The sequence below is a fragment of the Argentina silus genome (assembly GCF_951799395.1).
Source record: "Argentina silus genome assembly, chromosome: 1".
NCBI classification, from domain to species: domain Eukaryota; kingdom Metazoa; phylum Chordata; class Actinopteri; order Argentiniformes; family Argentinidae; genus Argentina; species Argentina silus.
In genome coordinates, this window is record NC_139655.1 from 14,470,388 (window position 1) to 14,494,685 (window position 24,298).

Genomic DNA, 24,298 nt, shown 5'->3' on the forward strand with positions numbered 1-24,298 from the left:
AACCGTCCGCCAGCCTCCTTTATGTATGGACCACATAAATGTTACAATTCAGCTTCTTTATTTTTGTTTAGCTTTTTTTGTAAAACTGAATGGTGATTGTCTTCATCTGTCTGTAAACCAGTCAAGTGTAGAAAAAAAGTAATCAAAAACTTTAAAACAACATTTTTTTCTGTTCCCTTCTATCTTAGTTTAGGTATCCATGGAAACGCACGCAATCATGTTGGTTTGTGGGCTATGGTGTCAGACTTTTTTATTTTAGGGACAATTTTAAGCTACTACAACTATTACGAGTAAAATTGAGATTCATAGAATGATACTTAAATGCTACCTGGTAATTTAATTAATTCACAATAAAGTAAGACAAAGTATATTGTTATTAAGGAAACCAAGATACTGTATAAGCAATATGTTATTTTAGTCAATAAAATGGAACAAAATGACAATGAAAAAATGTAAAAGATTTAAAAACGTAAAAACATTGGAAAATATATGTCGCTTCTTTATTTTGTACTGCATTTTAGAAAATGTAAAAAATAAGAAAAACAGTTAACATACAAAGTTGTCTCCATGTCTTTTTATTTGTGTGTGAGCGTGTGTGCGTGTGTGAGGAACGGAAAACCAGAGGGGATAGGACATGCAAAAATACATAGCACAAAAAGGGTGGTGAAAACGTCACTTTATTACAAAAGATCACCAAATGCATTTCCTGATATCATACAAAAATGAGAATCCCACAATATCAACCCCAATTCCCAAGAAAACCAAACAGACAACAGAAACCAATAACCAGAACCCCCCCAAAAACGTGGTCGCGTTGAGGAGGGCGCAACGTACTGCGTGTTGAAGTGATAATAAACAGGCACATATCAGAGGCATGTCTCAATATTATATTTCAATCTGAACGTTCCAAGAACCAAGGAGGAGTGGTGAAAAGGGGCTTTACACACAACAGGTCTGACCCGAACCATACTGTGCATGGCTTAGATATATTTTCCTTTCACATGGTCCTTTCCACTAACTATGGTGGATGCATAACCAGGCCAGGCCAGCACAGCTCAGCTCAGTTCGGTTCTGTAGTGTGAATTAAGGTACAGTGTCCCAACAATTCCATACAGGATGAGGTCTCTTGACCTTTCCATACAGGATGAGGTCCCTTGACCTTTCTGAACGTTCCAGAACATTGCTCCCTGCTAAACGCGGCCCAGTGCCCTCTCCCCTCTCAGGGCTGTGGGTCCAGCATGATCTCGCAGGTCCGGCCCAGCTCGCCCAGTTTGACCCTGGCGTACTCTGCTCTGTTCAGGGCCATCTGGCAGTCTTTCCTGGCTGAGTATGTGGAGCCCTCATGGGGCTGACCAGTGGCCACCTAGGGGGGAGAGAAGGGAAGAGAACATCAGTTGATAGCATAAAGTGCTTTTCTTTCTCATTTTAAGATACATATACGTTTCTTTGAGCTTAAATGTAGCAGATGTTGATGGTGATCAAGAATGAACATCAGCTCGGCTGTGTGTGTGTGTGTTAGTATGTGTGCGTGTCATACCTGTGTGAGGTAGCGGATTTGGGAGCTCAGTTCGGTCTCCACTCGGTTGACGGAGCCTGTGAACTGTCCGAGTTGTCTGTCCAGGAAACTGGCGTTGTGTTTGTCTTTTGACAGCTCTAGCACGATGTTTCCTGTGTGGAAAAGAAAAATAAGACATAAGAGAAAACAAAGTAACCACATGGCTGGGGTACTAGCCATGTCATATATTGCAGTGTATTTGGATACATTATTTCAGACAGTGGATTAAATACTGACCTGCGCACTGCAGAATCGTCGCAATCTCTTTCTCAACCTCCTCCAGCGCTCGTAGTCTGTCATTCGCCATCAATCAGAACCTCTTTGCTCGTGTCTCACTGACAACGAAACGGTAAATTCAGCTAAAACAAGCTTACCGGCAGTAGCCACGACAAACTAGCGCAATATAATAGATAGACAAAAAATTATTTGCTAATGTAGAATACAGTGGAAATCATCTACATCCTAAAACAAATCTGAATTAATTCATCAATTGATTCTGCAAGGGACCGTCAACAAGGTCCCTACATGCGCATTGAATTGACGTCAAATTTTAGTCGCCTGAATTTGACGTTGTTGCAGGCGTAACGAGGAGGCAAGATGGCTACAGCGGCTTGGCTGCATGGCCCCTCCAATATGCGCCTAACTGAGGGTTTTGTGTCTGTTTTGAAAGAGCAACGGCCCGAATATTTGCCTGCACTTTTAGCGAACTACCGGGAACATGGCGTGGTCTCGACCCAGGTAAAATTCGCATTATACTCTTTGATGAAGAAGCAGTAGCTAGCTAGCACGAAGCTGTCTCTCGACTTATTTGCAATTGACTTGTCCTGTCTTTGTTTTCCTTTGACATCTCCGTTGTCGCAGCATACAGCAAGCTAACATTAATGAATGCTTCTAAAGCGTGCATAGTGGAGCTGGTATTTAGTTTGCTGTCACTAACGTCCCGTCCCGTCCCTTTCCCCAGAGCACAGGAGCTGTTGGGGGTCTCGTGGGGCTCAGTAATGCAAAACTCGCCTCTAGCAAAACCAGGTGAGTTCCCATGCTGTCTGTCACGCGTGGGCTTGCTATTGACCCAGCTAGACTAGAAGAAACAGAATACTTTATGCAGTATGAAACTGAGTTTGCACAACTTATTTCTAATTCCATTGTGTGTGTCTGTCTGTGTCTGTGTGTGTGTGTGTGTGTGTGTGTGTGTGTGTGTGTGTGTGTGTGTGTGTGTGTATATGTATGTATGTATGTGTGTGTGTGTGTGTGTGTGTGTGTGTGTGTGTGTGTGTGTGTATATGTATGTGTGTGTGTGTGTGTGTGTGTGTGTGTGTGTGTCTGTGTCTGTGTCTGTGTGTGTGTGTGTGTGTGTGTGTGTGTATATGTATGTATGTATGTGTGTGTGTGTGTGTGTGTGTGTGTGTGTGTGTATATGTATGTGTGTGTGTGTGTGTGTGTGTGTGTGTGTGTGGTGGGGGGGGTGCAGATTTGAGGGCCTGTGCCTGCTCTCAATGCTGGTCAAGGACAGCTCCAGTGAGGTGTTCCAGCAGCATTGTCTCCCATGGCTGCGCTCCCTACAGCAGGTCATACAGGTGAGAGACACACACACCTGTACTAAACTCTTACCACAGACACCCACTGGCTGTGTTCCAAAATGCGTTCTTGCACTCTATCTAGAGCGTATACCAGGATACTGTAGGCCACTGTATCCACCTGAGACACAAACACCTGACCAACACACTCACTAGTATGGAGACACCTGTGCAAAACATCCTTTTATGTCTCTCTTCCCCTCCCTCCTCCAGTCCCAGGCCCCCCTCCCGACCATCCAGCTAGCGGTGAGTGTTCTCCAGGACCTGCTGCAGTACTCCTCCCAGCTGCCAGAGCTCGCCAGGGAGGTCGGCCTCAACTCCATCCTGGGGATTCTCACCTCCCTTCTAGGCCTCAAGGCAGAGGTAAGGGTCCAAAATCAACCCCTACAACAAATCCAAAATTGTCCCTATAGCCCCCCCCCCCCCCCCCCACTTGTGGAGATCTGATAGCATTGGACAGATGTATCTTAAGAAGTATGAAATAAAATGTCCACCTAGCCCATCAGAGGTCAAGGTGGACCTATTACTGTATCATAGAGGCTGTGTATGCATCAAATCCTCTGAGTGTTCCAGAGAGAGAGAATTGCGATTTGATAAACATTTGGGTCAACAAGTAACATTTTCTTGTGATGTGGTTGTTTATCACAGTGTCACCTAGCTGCCATGGGGGGGATGACAGCCTGTATGACCTTTTACCCCCGGGCCTGTGGCTCCCTAAGGGTAAGTCACATTTACTATATTAATATGCATACTGTATACCTGGTTTAGAGTGCTAGAAGACATTTTAACACATTATGGGCTGTTTACCTGCAGATTAAGACTAATCCTGAGTACTGAAATGCATCTTCAATTGAGACTTTAAAAAAAAACTAAAAAAAAAACTGGGTTTAATCTGTGTCTGGGGAACCTGCCCTATGAGTACTCTTTTGTATTAAGACTGGTTGGCGTTATTTATGTCTCACCATGAGTGTTTTTGTCCTCACAGGACAAACTTTGTGCTTATTTCCTATCCAAGATGGACAGTGCCCACCCCAAAGTACAAGAGGTTGGTCTTCTGTTTATTTTGTCTTTTATGTTTGTCTCTGTTTGTGTGACTTATTGATTAGGCTGTTTGTTCACATGTATGACATCTCTCCTGCTCTCCTCCTCTCCTCCTCTCCTCTCCTCTCCTCTCCTCTATCTCCAGATGGCGTGTGAGTGTTATGGTCGTCTTCCCTGTCTGGGTGGGGTGCTAGAGAGAGGGGGAGGTGGCCGCAGAGCGGAGGGCTGGACCAATCAGATTCACTGCCTGCTGGCTTCAGCCAATGGCATGCTTGCACAGCTCTACCAGAGTTCAGAGTCAGGTAAAATATGTCATTGTAAACAGGATGTTGTGAAATGCATGTTTTCTGCAATGTTTTCCTTCACTTACCCTCCTACCTAGTGTGATCACTGATCTGATGATATGGTGGGGAAACATACTTATGCCTCTTTCCTCCAATCAAAGGTGTTAAGAAGTTGTTATTTTCTTGCATTGGCTCATTAAATTGAGATGCTGCTCCTCCGCTGAGTTTTAGTGACTGATGAATGAGTCTCTTTCCTGTCTATCTCCCCCCGATGGTCAGAAGGGACAGTGCAGTATGAGGGCCCCGGCGTGGAGCTGCCCTACCCTCCTCTGGACGACACAGACCCCCTCTTCCTGCTACAGCTCCAACACAGATACAGAGCTGTGTGTCTGGCCCTCAGACACACTCTCAGGTACAAGCCTCACCCATATCTCAGACACACACACTACTCAAACACACACCCGGTCCACACGTACACATACCCCTCAGACACACTCAAGTGTACACACACACACACACTACTCAAACACACACATGTACAGTAATTGAAAAGACGACATTGTACCAAGTGTACATTTTCTCTCTCTGTCCCTCTCCCAGTGTTGACCCAGCCTCAGCAGTGCGTCTGCCCATACAGCAGGTTCTCAATCTGGTGTGTCGAGCCTTGGCTGTCAGCACCAAGAGCATCGTGAGTCATCTTCTCTCCCTCTCTCTCTCTCTCTCTCTGTCTCTCTCTCTCCCTCTCCCTCTCTCTCTCTCTCTCTCTCTCTCTCCTCTCTCTCTCTCTCTCTCTCTCTCTCTCTCTCTCTCTCTCTCATAAACTAAGAACCACACACACAAAGGAAAAGTCCATATCAAGAAAATGTTGGTGTATCTACTGGAAGTTTTGTGTCTTGAGTTAGTTACTGTACAATAGTCTTGGCATGACTTCAGCATGTTTGTGTATGTTTCTTTGACAGAATGTGACAGGGGATGGGTGTGTGAGGCAGCTAGTGTTACCTGCCCTACACAATGACACTCTGGAGGTGCTGTCTGCTCTCATCACAGCGTGAGTACACACACACACACACACACACACACCTACCTGTAAATAATTTATTAGCTATTTCATTAGAAGTCTGATAGACTTATTGATCGATTGATTGTTTTATTAATCTCTATGAATGAATACAGTAATGATGTTAGTAATAGTAATATTGATTGATTGATTAATCTCTCTTATATTTCAGTGTGGGCAGTGGGTTGGTGCAGTACTCCAGTGTGTTACAGAGGCTGTTCTCCCAGACGCTTTCTGCATGGACCCCTCTACCTGAGACCAGCCTGGGACAACAGAGAGCCTTCAGGTAGGATACACACCATACATACATCCATGCACACACACACACACACACACGCGCGTATTGCTTTTGTGTGTGTAATTCGTCCCTATTCTTACCCACAGTGCAATACGAGTCTCCCTGTATCGCACCCTGGAGCTGTGGGTACGGGTGGCTGGAGCATCTGCCTGTGTGCTGCAGGGAAGCCCAACCCACTCAGAGCTCCTATTGGCCCACCTGTTGGGTGACATCACGCCGGGGGCGGACTCTGTCAAGGTGAGACCACCTGCTTTCCCTGGGTTGTTTACAGTAGTCAAGATACTGGCAGAATTTATTTTAGAATTTAGAATTTGACCAATAAGAACACACCAACTGTCTAAATGGTCTTTTTCTTCACCCTCACCTCCACCTTCTCCCTTTCCCTTCTCTTCTCTATCTCCGTCTCTCCTGCCTATCCCCAACCCCCTCCCCCCAGCTCCGTCAGTCATCAGTGGCTGATCTGGTTGGTACAGGAGGGAAGGCTGGCAATCGCCGGACGAAGGGACTGGGTATGGCCGACGCAGGCACAGCCTCGCTCCAGAGGAAAGGAGACTCACTGGCCAATCAGGACACTTGTCTGTCTGCACTGAGAGGTGAGGGGGTGGGGTTTTAGGACCACGGCGGGAGGTTCTAAACCAGTAGAGGCTGGTGGAGGTACAAATCGGAGGACAGGCTCAGTGGAATGAGGACACGTGTGTTTGATTGCACTCCACTAACAACCCCGGTTCTAAGCGTCATAGACGTGCAGGTTTTATCTTGAACAGCTGCTTAATACGGTCTCATCCTTCACAGCGCTGAGGCAGATCATACTGACCAGCGGCACCCTGCTGAAAGAAGAAGTACATAAGGTCAGTCTCTCCAACTCACACAACATATACAGTCTTTCCCCTGTGTGTGTGTGTTCTAACCCCTCTCTCTCTCTCCCCCAGCGCCTCCATGATATGGTCCTCCCAGTGTGTGTGTGTGTGTGTTCTAACCCCTCTCTCTCTCTCCCCCAGCGCCTCCATGATATGGTCCTCCCAGTGTGTGTGTGTGTGTGTTCTAACCCCTCTCTCTCTCTCCCCCAGCGCCTCCATGATATGGTCCTCCCAGTGTGTGTGTGTGTGTGTTCTAACCCCTCTCTCTCTCCCACAGCGCCTCCATGACGTGGTCCTCCCCCTGTGTGTGCGTTTGCAGCAGCAGCAGCAGTGTGGGTGGGAGGCCGGGGGGGTGAGTGGTCAATACGGCAGTGCCCCCCCTCGCAGAGAGCTCTACCGCCTCCTACTGGCCCTGGTCCTAGTGCCCCCCCCTCGCTGGCCCCCGCCCCTCACCTGCACTGTCTCCATCCTCAGCCATGGACGCAGGGACCGCAGCCTCAAGGTGACCCAGGGGAAAGGGTTAAAGACACTGGATTACACACAAGTCGTTTCTCGTGTTAAGACTAGATTGTCTAGAATCCTTCCTTTCCTTGTAACTTTTCCTTGACCTTGCTAGCAAAAGTCTGAGGGAGGTCAAGGACAAGTTACAAGGAATAGGAAGGAGGTTGCATTTTCTGTACAATCCTAACGTAGCCCAGGATTGGAGCTCATGTAGCCCACATCCACTGTTGGGCCCAACCCTGAAGCATCTGTGTGGATATGAAGGAATGTAACAGGCCTAGGTGTCAGCTATACAGCTCCACCCTGCCTTATAGGCTTGGATTCATCTGGTTTAGTTTCTACCTGTCTGATCCATTAACATCTACACAGGGCATCAACAAGTATCTGTGGGTAGGGTTGGTTGCTTAGTTGGTTGGTTGATTTGAGACTGGATACACAGATAATCTGATATTCAGCTGTCATTCCATTTCAAGACGGAGTCGTAGTCATTTGATACATTAAACTGTTGCGTCAAGATGCCTTTCTCTGTTTTGATACACAACATAGTTGGATGTCTTTGGCTTGCAGTTGTGTTGATGTCTCCAAGCATTAGACTGGTGGTCAGTGTTTAAGCTGAGTAAACATCTCTCTGACTCATCTGGTTCTCCACAAACAAGAACACTGATATACACGCATCACCATACCGCACACCACATCACACACACACACACATCATCCCATACACACACAGACGCACACACACTCACACATACGTCTCACATACACTCCACACATCACACCACACACACACATACCATAATCATTTGAGTGTGCTGTCTGTACACCGCTTGTAGAACATTGCTTCCTCTTTAGAAAGCGCTAACCTTAAGCATGTTACTAAGTGTTTGTCATATACCAATTATAAACACATCACGCATGCACATTCAGTGTGATCTCTTAGTGTAAAACTTTAATTTCACAGCCTCCACTTTTAGTTCAGATGATCTATTTTCAGGAGATTGTGTGGATTGTTGCTATATGAATAGTTGGAGGTCATTGTTGATAGTGGTATCAGTATTAATACTACTATTTGATTGTGTGTTTGCTATGTGAACAGGAGCCGGCCCAACCTATGATCTGTATGAAAACAAGTTCCAGAAGAAGCTTTGTGGGCTAAGTGCAAAGTGTTATTTTGGTAGTAGAAGGTTTAAAGATGTTTTGATAGATAGGTATATTTGCTGGGTAGTTGAAAGAAAGTAAGATTATGATGGTAGCGGATGAAGTTAGAGATGGTTTGGTTGGTTGAATCTATGGAATGTTAGATAGAATGATCCAGGGGGGTTCTCAGCTTTCATTTGATTACTAAGATAACTAAGTCTGCCTTTTACCCAAAACAATTAAAAGGTTAATCAGTATGGGTTATACTGAAGCAGTAGTGACTGGTGAAAGGAAGAAAGGATGATTCTAGGTAGTTGAAAGGTTAGATCGATATGAGGTTGGAAAGATAGAAGGTTAGACAGATAGATAGGATAAGCCTTCACGATGCCTGTTTGGCATTTCCTTATTTTGGTTTCCCACTAAGGTTGTTAGATTTGAACCATGAAATCAAAGAGGGAACTATGATTCAGTTTTCTGTCCTTGCTGAAGCAACAGATTTACCTGAAGACGGATTGGTTTAAGGTTTAGGTTACTGGTATTGTGTCACCCAGTGGAGGCTGGTGGAGGTAGAAATCAGAAGACAGGCTGATTGTAATGCATGGAATGGAATAAGAAATGGTATCAAACACGTTTGTTTAATGCCCTTCCTCATTCCTTTCCATGCAGTTAGGATGAGCCTGTCCTCATTTCTACCTCCACCTCATTTCTACCTCCACCAGCCTCCCCTGCTGGTATTGTCTCAAACCTATGGACTGTGGAACAGGTTTGTACATGGATCTGGTACTGTGGGAATGTCTGTCTGTCGGAGACTTCAGATAGCTGGAAATTTGAAGTTGCATAGCTTTATTTACAAACTAAGACGGACAATGTTTCGGTCCTTCCAGGGTCCTTACCTGACAAAGATCCTTGTACGATCCAATCACGTGGTGGAGCATTTGTTTGTGCGGGCCCTACTTCAACTCATACAGAATTGTTGGCGCCCTGTACCCCATCAAGGGATGTGTGTTTTGATCACACTTCACTTGGATACATGTGACACATGACTGTAGCTGTGGTTGTGTTTGATAGTCGGCTGTTGTTTTCCATGTGGAGAACTAATTAGTGTTCATAGTAAAATGTCCTCGATTAGAAAAATGACCTTTGGAATGTATTTGCATTTACTGATCCATCCTCTCTTTCTCTCCTCCCACTCACATACTCCCTCTCTCTCTCTCTCCCCCAGGTTTCCTCGTTCTGCACTGAGGCCCTGACCATGTGCAATGCCCTCCTCCACCCCCGCACCCCCTCCATCACCCTCCCCCTGCCCCCCCTCACCCTCAAACCCATCCCTGCCGCCCCCATCCTCACCCCCTCCCAGGCCCCCTCTCTAACCCTCCCCAACCTCCTGGGGGGCCCTCCCTTCCCTGCCCGCCACCACTTGGGCCTGGGCCCTGCAGCTTTGCTAGGCTCCCTGGAGAACCACCTCCCTCTGGTTCCTCCAGGCCTCTCTGGCCAAGCCGGCACCCCAGGAGACCAGCTCCTCTCCCCCCATCACCAGGCTGAGCTGGCCGGCCTGGGGCTCCCTGAGGGCCAAAGACCCATCTTCGTACGCTACGATAAAGAGGAGGCAGAGGATGTGGAAATCTCACTGGCGAGCGACTCTGACGACAGTGTTGTGATCGTCCCCCAGGGCATGCTGCTGCTGGAGAACCAGGATGGAGCCAACGCACAGGGTCTCCCCCAGCCCTCCGTACCTCCAGGGGGTGCTGCTCTCCCTGTTCCTGGTCCTGGCGGGGACGCAGGGACGACAGGGGACATTTCCCTCCCCAATGACCTCCCCCCCTCCTCCGCCATCACCCACCAGATCCTGCCCTCCTCCTCCTCCGCCCCCAACTCCATCAACTCCTTCCCTCCCACCCCGCTGGTGTCCCTGGGGCCCCAGATCAACTCCACAGGTGTGGGCCAGCTCACAGCGCCCTCTGGGGGCCTGGGGGACTCCCTGCCTGGTGCTCAGCTCCAACAGATGCTGCTGCAGCCCCCAGCCCCAGGCCAGCCCACTCCCCTGGGCCTGCCCATCCAGATGCAACAGCTCCAGAGCCAGCTAGCCCAGTCCTCCAGGCAGCTACAACAACAACAGCAGGCTAGTGAAGAGGACCAGAACGTGATTAATATCAACAGTTCTGATGATGAAGAGGAGGAGGACGAAGAGATGGAGGATGAGGATGAGCTGGGGGAGGAGGAGGAAGAGGAGGAGGGACTGGAGGATGAGGAGGAGGAGGAAGACGGGAGTGATTTCCCTGAAGAGGAGGAGTATTATGATGGGGAGGAGTTTGAGGACTATGAGGAGGAAGAGGGGGAGGAGCTGGAGGATGAGGAGGAGGAGGAAGATGGAGAGATCCCTCTATTGGAGGGGGAGAGCAGGAGAGGTGTGCTGGGGAGGGAGGAGGGAGAGGTGCTCAGAGGAACAGTGGATGAAGGAGGGATGGGAGGATTTTGTGTGGAGAGAGAGAGAGAGGGAGGGATAGAAGAACTGGAGACAGGTAGAATTCCGTACGGAGAAGAAGGGATGAAGGCTCAGGAGGTGGAGAGTATCGGTGTCCTGGAAGAAGAGAGGGAAGGAGAGAGAGAAGAAGAGGGGGATGAGAATGAAAGTGTGAATGACCCAACGATGCCTCAGATCCTCTGTGTGACTGGAGGAGCTCTGGAAGAGAGGGAGGAGCTAGAGGAAGGAGAGAGACCTGAAGCCAGGTCATGGGAGCAGGGAGCCAATCGGCCAGAAGGAACTTCCTCCTCAGAAGAAGGTCCTGCCAATCAACACGAACGTAAGGCGGACACTGCACAGGAAGGGAGGGTGGCTGCCGACCAGCCGTCCAATCCACAAGAAGACGCATCCAAACAGGGCGGCGACGCCGCCAGACCAGAAGGGAGTTCAGCTAGTCAGAGCGAGAGAGAGGGGGAGGGGACTGAAGGAGAGAGAGGAGCACAGGAGGAAGTAGAAGAGGAAGGAGAGGATGGGAAAGGGATGAAGAGAAAAAGAGAAGAACAGGAGGAGGGGGAAGGATCGGGACATGGCACTGAGAAGAAAAAGGTAAAGTCATACACACACACATTTTCCGTGAGAGAGCCGGGCTTGGTGGTCATGTCATGTCAGAGTGTGGCTGTCTGTAGATACACATCATCTATTTATAGATATGCAAATTATGTAGGTAATGAAGCTGTTTATCTGCATGTAAATATCCCCTGTCCTCTCTCTTTGACCAAGAGTTATTTAAAAACTAGCCTCTACAATGATCTCTCTCTGTCTCTCCCTCCCGCTCTCCTCACTCAGCTGGATGAAGAAGCTATGGCGTCCATGTTAGCAGACTTCATGCCCTGCCCTCCAGACGATGAAGACCACGGTGCTTCTGTTTCCAACCGCTCCTAAACTGGGCCTGATTTCGTTCTATTTGCTTCCTAACTGTTTTAGGGGCAGTTTCTCTAAAGCACCGTAGCACAAAAACCTTCTTTTGTCTATTTTAGGCTTCGGGCGAAAGGCTATCTTATGCTAAGAAGCTTTGGAGAAACACATCCCTGTTCAGTTCAGTTGGGCTGGACTCACACACACACACACACACACACACACACACACACCACCCGTTGCCCCATTCACCCATATTACCTAACCACTGCCAGTCAGTATGTCTCAAATGTCAGTTTTGCCTCCTATCCAACAAAACAATCAACACCGACAGGCCTAAACCTTGTAGACATGTGGTAGTCTTGCCTCTACCTTCCTGGTAGCGTTTGACTGCTCAAGTGACACCCTCTCATATTCTCTCCCATATTTACTCATGTTACAGTCGACAGGATGTTGAACACTTCAATACCTCTACTGTATAATGGCCTCCTGTATAACTTGTCAACGTTCTTGCTTATGGTAATGAAACAACTGTCACTATTTTTGGATGTTAGCCGATGTCATTGTGATTCTACGAAAACCTGGATGTTGTTGTTGTAAACAATAAAAAATACAGCATTGGAAAATCCAAAACAATACAGCATTGGTCTAGATCCTCCTGCTACAGCTTATTAGAATGAACCATGTGTGATATACTGACTTGAGTCCTCAACAGTTAGAGTAGTTTACATCAAACATTTAAAGACTTTTCCGCTCTTCAAGACTAACTGACTGATATATTATAGTTAGTTAGTTAGTGAGTGTACTGTGTGGTTTTTTTTTTGTGTGGTCACTATCATGTTAATATGTGTTTGGGTCTTCTTATACATCCTGTTTGTGTCTTACCTTTTGTTATAAAATAAATAAACGTCAAAGAGACAAATGTGAGCAGTGTTTAATGTTATGCTTGTTTGTTACATGTCCTGAGGTAGGGTTTTAGATCCCTGTGAGCGTGAACACTCCATTTAGATTATTTAGACTCTTGGGCTGCATCTCAATAGTCTAAAGTAGCTTCCTTTCCTCGTCTCCCTCCCTTCACCTGCACAGATCTGAGAACTCAGGGTAGGTGAAAGGCATTTCTTCATCATGTCCACTAGGAATATGCTTTCACCTGTCCTTCATATCAGTACAGATAAATTAAGCGATGCAGGAAGAGGAGGTCTCTTATGACTATTGAGATACACACACACTGACCCAGTCATACATTGTGCTGTGGCTCTCGTAAGGGTTATTTCTGCACTATCGCAACCAACAGGAAACTCAGATGGGGAAGTGTGGGGAGAGCCCTCTGTCTTACTGTCACTGGTGTCAAAAGCCGAACTACACGTACAGTAATAACAGATGATGGAAATTGCAAAAAAAAAAAAGGTTTGTAAGAACAGAGAAGCATGCAGCAGCCTCAGGTGTAGGTTTGAAGTGATAGAATAGTAGAATACTACTTTTCAGAGAGGCCTCAGAAAGAGCTTGAAGTGTGTGTGTTTCACTAGTCTGTGATAGTGCGTATGCGTCTGTGCATGCCTTCCTCCCAGTCCCCCCTCTTTGTTGATTCAGGCTAGTTGGGTGGAGCTGGAGGGGAAGACTGACACACACACACACACACTAGAATGACCTCACCATAAGGGTGTTCTCAGAGCCTGGGTTCCAGACACAGGGCCAACAGAACAGCTGCATCTACAGAATGTCCAGATGGAATGGATGGAACAGATTAGATTCTGGAGCATGATGTTGATTCTATGCATTCCATTCTGTAGATCTGGACATAGAAACTGTATAGAACACTGTTCTATCTCTGCAGATCTGGACATAGATATAGAACACTGTTCTATCTCTGCAGATCTGGCTGCTTCTACCAAAGAGTAAACAGACAGAGCATTCTCAATGAAACACTAGTATGTTATCAGTAGAGAGGGTCTACTCCAGTATCTCTAGTATGTATCTTCCTATATTTCTATATGCAACACAGTAGCCTATGGAGTACTGTAAACTGGACTATACTATATGACTGTAGAAGTGGGTTTTATTCTGACCGCTACGTGCAGAGATGCAGAAGTTTTATACAGTGACAGAAAGTGGAATGGCATAAGTGAGAATCTAAAGATATATTTACATTTCATTTTCTCGGAACGGGTGAAAGACAGCACTAAGGTCTATAAAGGTTAAATAAATAAATACATATATTTCATTGTGTAAATAAATACACATATTTCATGGTGTAAAGATGCTCCAAATTGTTGCAGGGGGCAGTAATCTGAGATAGGAATATTGCTTGTTTAGTTGTTTACATATTAGTGTACTGCAGGATTGAATGATGCTAGAATAGGTATCTTCTGTCTGAGGCCTTATCTTACTGTATGAACCCCTTGAGAGGAGGCCACTTCCTGGTGTGATAGAGAGAACAGGAGAGCACATAAACAAATGACTTGTGCTTATAGAGACAGAGAGAGAGAGGGAGAGGAAGAGAGATAGCTCTTGCTCAGTCAAGAGAGAGAGAGAGACCAGGCTATTACGACAAATAGGGGACAGGTAGTGAAAGAAAGAGAGAGAGAGAGAGAGAGAGAGAGCGAAAGATCACCAGAGGAGATTTTGAAATGCATGTGAAAACTGTTGAATGTATATATCTGAGCTGAGAGCTGCCTGGTGGATTAACAGACTGTGTGTCGCTGAGAGTTTCACCAGAGAGGGAGGGAAGAGAGAGAGACTCACTCTGGAGTAAAGAAGAAAAAAGAGAGAGTAAAAAGGAAAAGAGGAGGACTCAGAGGGGAACAAGGGCTACTGAACGGAAACACACAGGAGAGAGAGAAAGGGGCGGGAGTGAGAAACACACGTAGATAAAAGACTGCAAAAAGTGGACTTTCTGTAACTTCAACTTCAACTGTACTGAGGTAAGTTTTTTTCCTTTGCTTTTATTAGATTACTGCTGTACAAACTATACACTCACACACATGAATATGAATGAAAGCATTCTGGTCTGCTCGATTTCATTATAATTTAAATAAGGTTTCCTCTCCAAGGTATTGTAATGCAAGGTAGAAGAGTTACAGCATGTACAGTAGTGTGTTTGGATAATGTCATGTACAATAAATGACTCCATTACTTTGTTCAGTAGTTGGAGGAGAACAGAGAGAAAGAGAGAGAGAGAGAGAGAGAGAGAGAGAGTTTAGGTTGGTTATATAAACTATGGAGAAGCTCTTTTAAATGAAGATCTTATCATGACACACACAGCTAACCAACCCAGACCACATCAATGACATCATGAATGTGCGTTAGCATCAGCAGGGAAGTGGGTAGGCCAGGGAACCAGCATATACAAATGTTGTGGTGTCTATGGATATGTTCAAAACAGTGTACATTTTTACAATCATAGATAGAGGGAATGTTCATACTGTATGTGTGAAAACCGTGTATAAAGTACAGCTTCTGTATCAAGCTGTGGTATGTGGTATGGTGTTGTATGAGCCACTATACCAGTTTATGTGGTGTATTATACCAGTGTAGGTGGTGCCGCACTTCCCACCACGCCATGGGAATTATGTTGCAGCAGAATAGAATGTGTTGTGACTATGTGGTGTTCAATAGAAACATCACCTACTATACCCAGGGAGGCTGGTGGAGGCAGAAATCTGAGTACGGGCTCATTGCAATGCTCAGATTATTAAGTATTGGGTTAATCATTCAGAGAAATACTGGTGAAATGGAGTCATGTCCTTTATGCAGGGATCATGGGTCGGTCACCCATTAGCTACACCCTCTTTCATTACACTTCCTGTTTCACACATTTACTAAGCATTTGCACCAAGTGAAGAGTTGTTCCATTCCCAATAGTGTGTAAAACACCTAAATAAAAACTAAAACATTTCTCCAGTTAACAATCCTCTCATTGAGTTGTTGGTGGTGTTCATGCCTGGCTGTATGTAAGACAGCGCTACTTGTCCATGCATGTCTCTAGAAGTCCTGACTCCCTTCTTTACTCCCTTATCGAACCCATATTTCTCATTCAGCAGCTTTGTTTTGTTGTGGGAAGTGAACAAACATACGCTTATTAGATCTAGCTCTTGTATTTAAGATGATGTTTGAGCCAGCGGGAGGCTGGTGGAAATAGAAATCAGGGGATGGGCTCATTGAAATGCATTGAATGGAATGAGGAATGCTGTCAAACACGGTTTCTGCCTCCACCAGCCTCCCCTGATCCCAAATCATCCATGCGTTTTGAGAAGTCTCTGTCCTTGTCCATGCATCTCATTCAGGATTCCTGGAGCCCAGCCAGGGTTAGAAGTACCAGCAGGTAGCAGCGTGCCTGGGGTGCTAGCCTGGTTCCAGACCAGTCAATCAGTGGGTAACTCTAGTAGCCATGTACCCCAGGCTCCTCTCAGTGGAGGTTTGTGGAGGTAGAAATTGGAGGACGGGCTCATTGTTATGCATGGAACAGAATGGGAAAACACATGGTTTGATAACATTTCTCATTGCGTTGCATGCATTACAATGAGCCCGTCCTCCGTGTGTGTGTAGATGGAGTATAAAGTGAAGGTGGCTACAGGGACCTCTGAGTATTCAGGCACCAATAACTACATCTATGTGACTCTGGTGGGAGAGAGAGGGGAGAGTGAGAGGACATTACTGGACAACCCTGGTCTGGACTTCTGTAGGGGGGCGGTGAGTATGATAGCATTGTTACAGTGTGTTTGTGTCTCTCAGTCTGTCTGTCTGTCTATCTCTGTCTCTCACACGCACGCACGCACGCACACTAGTGCACTTACAAACACGCACACGCACACACCAGAGTTGGATGAATATTAGTGAGAGTGTGTGTGTTGCTCTCTCTCTCAGGTAGATGAGTATAAGGTGTGCAGTGCGGCTCCTCTCGGCTCAGTTCTGTTGGTGAGGCTGGAGAAGCAGAGGTACTGGGTAGAGGACAACTGGTTCTGCCGCTACATCACTGTGGAGCCACCGGGGGGCGACAGCGTACTCACCTTCCCCTGTTACCGCTGGCTGATAGGAGACGTGAAGGTGGAGATACGAGAAGGGACAGGTTGATACACCCTAAACCCTTACCCTAACCACCAGATATATCTAGGATCAGATTATCCTACACCTATTCTCTAATGCTAACCTTAATCATGAAGGGGAATAGATGCAAAACTCTCTCACTCTCTCTCTCTCTCCCTCCCTCTCTCCCCATCTCCCTACTTCAGCTAAGAGACTGGGCGATGACTCCTTGCCTCAGCTGCTTGCTCACAGAAAGGCAGAGCTGCAGGATAGACAGAAGATATACAGGTCAGTGACACACACACACACACAAACACATTAACACACACACACACAAACACATTAACACACACACACACACACATTTTTTATGCATGTTTTCCCCTGTGTTTGTCAGATGGGTAGCGTGGGCACCTGGGATTCCCAAGTGCATTGATGCAAAATCAGAGGCAGACCTGCATCAGGACGTGCGTTTCGACAATGAGAAACGGAGCGACTTTGAGGGGTCCTTGCACTATGCGTGAGTCACACATTTAGTCCTTATTTACATGTTGGCCATACGCCCCCCCGTGGTCTTTTCTTCTTACAACGCTCAATCACTCCATTACCCTTACTTCCCCTTTCTCTCTCTCTCTCTCTCCCCCCCTCTCTCAGTCTTATGGAGCTGTGTCTGAAGAAGTTGGCCATCAGGTTTGGAAAGTCGTGGGACGACCTGGAGGACTTCAAACGCATCTTCTGGAAGCTCAAAAGCCCCATAGCTGGTAAGATGTAGCATCATTATCATATTACAGGTATATTATCAACCTTTTCTGCCCTCTATTTGCTGGACTGGGGGGAGAAAATGTCTCTTCTTTTTTCAGCTATCTCAGCAATGAACAGGTGTACCATACTTATGTAACCCAATTCTATTGGGGGTCAACAAATGATTGACAAGCCGTGATGACCACCATTGGGTTGTTTGCATGAGTGTCTCCCTCCCACACCACATATAATGCAGCACAGGAGAGGCTGGTGAAGGTAGAAATTGGAGGTCGGACTCATTGTAATGCATGGAATGGAATGAGGAATGGCATCAAACACAGGATTCTAGTATGGAACTTGGAATATAGCCAGTGTCTCTGTGTGGTTCTGGTTCCAGAGTACTGTATGGACCACTGGAAGGAGGACTGGTTCTTTGGGTACCAGTGTCTGAATGGCTCCAACCCCAGGATGATCCAGAGGGTTAGGGAGCTGCCGGACAACTTCCCTGTATTAGGAGACATGGTGCTGGGGTCGCTGGCACCCAGGACCACCCTGGAAAAGGAGCTCAAGGTAAGGAGAGGCAATGAAAAAGATAGGGGGATAGGGGCTAAGCTAGGGACCGATTTAGGATTAAACATCTGATTACTGTAAATGTATCTTTACACTAACTAACCTAACTAACATAATATAACCTACCCTCTCTCTGTAGGCGGGGAAATATACCTACTATAATAATAACAGTTATTATACTCTTCTCCCTCCTCTCCCTCTCGTCCCTCCCCTCCCCCTCTTCTCTTCCCTCCTTCCCCTCCCTCTCCTCTCTCTGTAGGCGGGGAACATATACCTTGTGAACTATGCTGTGATGGATGGCTGTCCCACCAACGTGATCAGAGAGAAGCCTCAATACATCTCTGCTCCTCTCTGTCTGCTGTACGAACACCCAGACACGGGACTAATACCCATCGCCATACAGGTAGACACACACGCATGCACACGCACACTCACACACACACACACACACACACACACACACACACACACACACACACACAGACACACACACACACACACACACACACACACACACACACACACACACTACACACGCAGACATGCATGCACACACAGACACACACACACACACACACACACACACTCACACAGACACGCCATTCTGACCATTTCCTCTCCTCCTCTCTCAGTTGGGGCAGAATCCTGGCCTGGACATGCCCATCTTCCTGCCCAGAGACCCGCCCCTGGCCTGGCTATTGGCTAAGATCTGGGTGCGTCACTCAGAGTTCCAGGTGTTCCAGCTGTTGTCCCACCTGTTGAGGACTCACCTGGTGGTGGAGGTGTTCTGTGTGGCTACGCTCCGCCAGCTGCCTGCTGTACACCCCATCTATAAGGTCAGTGTCTGTCTGAGGGGACTCAAACAACTGGGTTGGTATGTTCAGCAAGTATGACAGATTGGGTGTCCTCAAGGCTTTTAGCCAGCTGAGCTAAAGCCAAGGTATTAGGGCAACATCTCCAAGTACACTTCTATAGTACTGGCCTTTAGATCCTCTCTGCTCTCTCTGTACCTGCTGTAGCTCCTGACTCCTCACCTGCGCTACACACTGGAGATCAATTGCAGAGGGCGCACTCAGCTCATCTCCGCCGATGGCATCTTCAAAAGGGTCAGTCCCTCTACACCTTCTCATAACTCATGTCTGGTTATTGAAGGATTAATTTTAGTGGTCTCTCACGTTGTTGATTAAATCTAAATATTTGATGATGATGAGTTAGAGCAGAGCAAAAAAAAAATACAATTCTATTGTAACAGATGGACAAATTCTATTATATTAAATTCTATTGTATTCTACCCTACTGAACTCTCCTCTCCTCTCCTCTACTGTGTTGTGTAGGTGGTGTCTACAGGAGGTGAGGGTCTGCTGGTGCTAGCCCAGAGAGAGTACAAGGTCCTGACCTACAGGTCCCTCCAGCCCTGCCTTGACTTCCCCGACCGTGGAGCCTCACAGCTCAAAAACTACTTCTACAGAGAGCACAGCCTCATGTTGTGGGACGCCATACACAGGTATGTCCTGTACATCCCAGGGAGGCTGGTGGGGGTAGAAATTGGAGGATGGGCTCATTGTAATGCATGCAATGGAATGAGGAATGGCTGGTCTCCTGTATGTAGTGGTTCTAAACACTCATGTGCTACCTATTTGCTGGACAGCTGCCATTGTGAACAGTCAGTCTGTATCAATGCAATACATCCAGTAGATTATAGTTCCTGTATTGACTCCAATTTCCCTGTATTGTCTCCCTCCCTCTGTCCTCTCTCCTGTCTCCTCAGTTTTGTCTCAGGGATGGTGTGTGTGTTCTACCAGAGTGACAGTGATGTGGTGCAGGACTCAGAGCTGCAGGCCTGGATTAAAGACATCGCTGAGGAGGGCTTCGTGGACGTGCCCAAATTTGGTCAGCCTCTCACACACTTCCTGTGATGTAGTGGCATGTATCATAGTAGAGTACATAGATGCATTTACACTACCTTTTACAAACATTTACACTAGAGAGCTTAAGTTTCGGTAGAATCCTTGTTTGTATGGCAAAGGGATCATCTCTGGGCATGGTAGTTGAAGAAGTGGAAGTTGTGATTTGATATCTGTAGGCTAATTGATTCATGTATAAATTGTATGATGTTTCTCCCTCCTCTTCCTCTCAGGTCTGTCTAGTGAGCTAAAGAACAGAGAGGAGCTGACCACCTTGCTGTCTGTCTCCATCTTCATAAGCACAGCACAGCATGCAGCAACCAACAATGGACAGGTATCAACATACTGTACACACACACACACACACACACACACACACACACACACACACACACACACACACTCCTGTCCTTGATTTGTGATTACATCATGTTTGTTTTGTTAGTTTGACTGGTGTGCCTGGGTACCCAACACCCCATGTACGATGAGGCACCCTCCACCGACCGACAAAGATGCCGTTACCATGGAGATGATCATGGACACCCTCCCTGACATCAGCCAATCCTGCATGGAGATGGCGATCACATGGCATCTAGGTCGGCTGCAACCAGACGCAGTGAGTTTACACACAGTAGACACGTTTACTACAGTTTACAACTCGACCTGAATGGTAACTGACTCTAATTTCTCTCCGCTTGTCCTTTTATTCTTCATGTCACCCACCTCTTCTCACAACCCCACTCTTTCCTCACCTCCACCCCTCTTCTTCCTTTCATACCTCCTGTCTCTTTCTTCCCTCTTTCACCTCCTCCCCAGATCCCATTGGGTCAGTACGTGGAGGAGTATTTCACTGAAAGGAGGGCCCAGGAGGTGATTGACAGGTTCAGACAGGAACTGAAGGACATCGAGGAACACATTCTGAGTCAGAACCAGGGACTGGAGCTGCCATACCTCTTCCTGTTACCCAGCCGGATAGAGAACAGCATCACCATATAGGGCTCTGCGTATGGGATGGGATGCATCCTAATAGTCTAGGGTGGCTTCCTCTACTCATCTCCTACCCTGCAGGATATGAACAGTCTCCTAATAGTCTAGGAGGACTGCCTTACCGTACTAATGATAATATAACATAATGCATTCTAAGATTGCATCCTTATAGTGGCTCCATGTATGGGATGCATCCTAATAGGCTAGAATGACTTCTTCTCCACATCTGGACTTTGTCCTACACATAGAGATAAAACCGGATTTATAGATATAGATATACATTAGATAGATATAGAGGACACTGTTCTGTATGTATGGTCTTACCACCATTGCGATAGAGCCTCTCTACAAACTCTCTCTCATATTACAATCCTCTTAATTTCTCTAATGAGCTGAATTACACAGTATATACAGTAGCTATGGGACTTCCATTCCTTGCACCACAGATAAGGGAGATAGCGATAACTTCCTCTATTCAAGGATGTGACAGTACTAGTGACGCGATGAAATAATGACACCCAGCGGTTATATGAGGAAGTCCCTTGGGACAGATATGAATTACTGTGATATACTATTTTAAGAAGATAACTATTGTTTATTCACCTGTACTTTTCTAGTTTTTATATGGTTGTAATAATACTATGTAATTATGTGAGGTTTTCATGCAATGTTATGAAATGCATGCTGGGTGATCTGAGAAGTATTGCTTACACAATATTCCTGTTAGACATCATAGTAGACAGTTTCTTAGAAACAAAACATTTGTTTTTACATTTCTTCATAGTAAACAGTTTGTTGGAAACAAAATGTTTGTTTTTTAATTTCTTCATTATTTTATGATATACAGTATGGCCAAGGCAGGACAGAACAAAGGTCAACAGAATTACATTAGATAGATTTTACACACTAAAGAGGCCAGAGATGGTTGGCAGTTGGTCCGTGGACAGGCAGAGAAAAAGAACACATCCTGGCCAATGAGGCACAACTAGATTCAATCAGAACATTCTAGAACACTCAATACAAGGATCAACCCTTGGTGCGGATTTTAGACAAAGCCTCAGGCTGGTTTTAAAGAAATGCAACAACTGTCACTTCAGATGTGACCCTGAGGGAGAGAATAGGCACAACAGAGTAGAGAGTAAAGTCACAGTTAAAGTTATGATCCCTACTTCAGGAGAGCAGGAGAAAACACAACTCATTTTAGTAGATAAATAGCAAGGAGACATGTACAGTACATAGACACATCCATACCAGTGGAGGCTGGTGGGTGTAGAAATCGTAGCATAACAATGAAGCTCTCCTCCGATTTCTACATCCACCAGCCTCCTGATCCATACATACAAGAACATTGCTACCATTCAGACTGTATAACAGTAATACAGGACTTGAATTGATAGGGACAGGCACTCTCTCTCCAGTGTTAAGGCACTGCTGTGTTGTTTGCCCTCCACCCGAGGGGGCTAGTGCACCATGTACTCCTTGCGGTTGTTGAGTTTGACCTGGCAGAAGGAGATAGCCCCCACAAACACGTAGATAGCGGCTGCTATGAAGCAGTTGTAGCCAACCTGGTTGTACAGCCTGTAGATGGTCTGAAGAGGGGGGTTTTCACTGCAGAGAGAGAAGATATGAGAATTAAAAACCAGTTGGTTGACACAAAACCACAAGTGTTTGTCAACCCTAGTCCTGGGGACCCACAGGGTGTAGGCTTTTTCTGTTACCCAGTACTAACACACCTTATGTTAGGAAGAGTTGATGAATCAGGTATGTTAGCACTGGAACACAAAACCTGCACACCCGGTGGGTCCCCGGGACTGTAATGGAAACAACACCCCCTCCACTGTGTTGCGCACGCGTGTGTGTGTGTGTGTGTGTGTGTGTGTGTGTCTTGTGAGTGTGACATTTCTGGAGCTATAACTCCACTGTGAGTCATGCTTGTAGACAGTCAAAAGGGGAACTGGCAGTCACTAGATGTCCATGTTACAAAGGACAAAGTGGGTTGCATCCTCAGACTGTTATCTACCGGTAATAAGTTATCAGTCTTTAACCTATGGTTAAGGTTTGGGGTAAAGATGAGGGATACAGTTAGTGGTCAAAATGTATGTTTTGTTGTTTATCAAGTGTTGTACTCCTGTCCATTGTCACATGGCCGGGTAGTGAAATCGACCTGAGATAGGCTACTCACTCTGTCTTTAGGTCTTCGTCGGTGAAGGGCACATCCTCAATCAACACTGCAGAATGAGTGGTGAAGAAGATACCCAACATAGCCTGCAAAAGAGAGAGAGAGAGAGAGAGAGAGAGAGAGAGAGCGAGAGAGAGAGAGAGAGAGAGAGAGGGAGAGAGGGTCTTAGGTCTCTGATCATTGATGCCTATAACAAATTCCTGATATGCTTTGCTGTGAAGAAAAAAAACTTGATTATCTAGGAGTCTGGGGTCAAATGAATCCAGAGATTATATAGGAAACGTTCCACCGTCTCTGATGAAAGGTTTAGGGTGAGATCTTAAATCCACATTAGTACAATTTATGTTGTAGAGCAGATTCGGTGAAGCAAACACATGCTATGCCTGTCACTGTCTGTGCCTGACTGTCACGTACACTGGACTCGTCACTGACATGCAAATTACTAGCCCTCTTCTTTTAAACACTTTGAATAGATGTCTTTCAAATAACTGGCAATATACAAACAAAAACCGTGATATTAAGTATATTAACTACTTCATCCTATACGATGATGGTTACAAGAACTTTCGAATTAAAAGTTATATCTTACCAGCATGATGACTCCCCAAATGCTAATAACAATACCACAAGCGGCCAGCTTGGGACCACAAAACAAACACGAAACCATGGTTTAAAGTCTTATCTGAAGACTTCGAGTAAAAAAGAAACTCCTATAGCCACGGAACCGTCGTACTTCACAAGTTTACAAGTAAAAAAGAAAGGAATTTCGGCTCTCCCAAACTTCAGCCAAACTTCAGCCAACCTTTAGTCAAACTTTAGTCAGCAGTTGTGTCAGCTGACTTGTGTAAACCGGAAAACCCCTTTCAGGATACATTCAAGACTCAGAAGGGATGCCTAAATTGCTCATTGATGGAAAACAACAATTAGTTATTTTCTATCGAAAGCATATTTGAATATTGTTAAACAGTACTATTCTCCTAAATGTGTCTTACTACAACCTAAATGTCTTACGACAACTCCACATAACAAGATTGAAACAATCTGTTGAATTTGTGGATGCGTATCATGTCTAGACCCCAGTGTTACAATGTTACCATCGCTGTCAGATAATATATTGCAAAGACATTTGCTACAATGTAAAAAATGATGGTTAGAATTCAAGAAAAATTGAAACATAGTTATTGTTTTGGACCAATCACGAAAACATCGCGTAAA

At 46.0% G+C, this 24,298-nt stretch overlaps 4 protein-coding genes across 5 annotated transcripts; 2 read left to right on the forward strand and 2 right to left on the reverse strand.

Annotated features, from left to right (window-relative positions):
• Positions 1–661: 661 nt before the first annotated feature.
• med11 (mediator complex subunit 11) lies at positions 662–2,073 on the reverse strand. Its single transcript, XM_083679761.1, has 3 exons — positions 1,793–2,073; positions 1,538–1,668; positions 662–1,363 (listed from the first exon to the last, which is right to left on the reverse strand). Exons 1-3 carry the CDS (start codon positions 1,860–1,862, stop codon positions 1,220–1,222), a joined length of 345 nt encoding a protein of 114 aa, XP_083535887.1. The 5' UTR covers positions 1,863–2,073; the 3' UTR covers positions 662–1,219.
• Positions 2,074–2,147: 74 nt separating this feature from the next.
• Positions 2,148–12,607, forward strand: pelp1 (proline, glutamate and leucine rich protein 1). The gene is made up of 17 exons (XM_083675906.1): positions 2,148–2,293; positions 2,517–2,581; positions 3,024–3,129; positions 3,343–3,492; positions 3,778–3,849; positions 4,115–4,174; positions 4,316–4,472; positions 4,734–4,866; positions 5,055–5,142; positions 5,414–5,502; positions 5,684–5,797; positions 5,896–6,046; positions 6,246–6,402; positions 6,602–6,657; positions 6,944–7,168; positions 9,527–11,371; positions 11,612–12,607. Exons 1-17 carry the CDS (start codon positions 2,153–2,155, stop codon positions 11,705–11,707), a joined length of 3,705 nt encoding a protein of 1,234 aa, XP_083532032.1. The 5' UTR covers positions 2,148–2,152; the 3' UTR covers positions 11,708–12,607.
• A 1,558-nt stretch (positions 12,608–14,165) lies between these two features.
• Positions 14,166–22,185, forward strand: alox12 (arachidonate 12-lipoxygenase). 2 transcript variants are annotated; one of them, XM_083666585.1, is made up of 16 exons: positions 14,166–14,601; positions 15,964–16,094; positions 16,226–16,369; positions 16,544–16,745; positions 16,909–16,990; positions 17,100–17,222; positions 17,357–17,463; positions 17,841–18,013; positions 18,273–18,416; positions 18,646–18,849; positions 19,033–19,119; positions 19,348–19,517; positions 19,782–19,903; positions 20,151–20,251; positions 20,363–20,533; positions 20,734–22,185. In XM_083666585.1, the coding sequence occupies exons 2-16, from the start codon at positions 16,068–16,070 to the stop codon at positions 20,911–20,913; spliced, it is 2,037 nt and encodes a 678-aa protein (XP_083522711.1). In that variant the 5' UTR covers positions 14,166–14,601; positions 15,964–16,067; the 3' UTR covers positions 20,914–22,185. The 2 variants fall into 2 exon arrangements, with proteins under 2 accessions (XP_083522711.1, XP_083522712.1); XM_083666586.1 differs by lacking the exon at positions 15,964–16,094.
• Positions 21,720–23,896, reverse strand: rnaseka (ribonuclease, RNase K a). Its single transcript, XM_083666598.1, has 3 exons — positions 23,673–23,896; positions 23,087–23,169; positions 21,720–22,512 (listed from the first exon to the last, which is right to left on the reverse strand). The coding sequence occupies exons 1-3, from the start codon at positions 23,748–23,750 to the stop codon at positions 22,365–22,367; spliced, it is 309 nt and encodes a 102-aa protein (XP_083522724.1). The 5' UTR covers positions 23,751–23,896; the 3' UTR covers positions 21,720–22,364.
• Between the last annotated feature and the right edge of the window lie 402 nt (positions 23,897–24,298).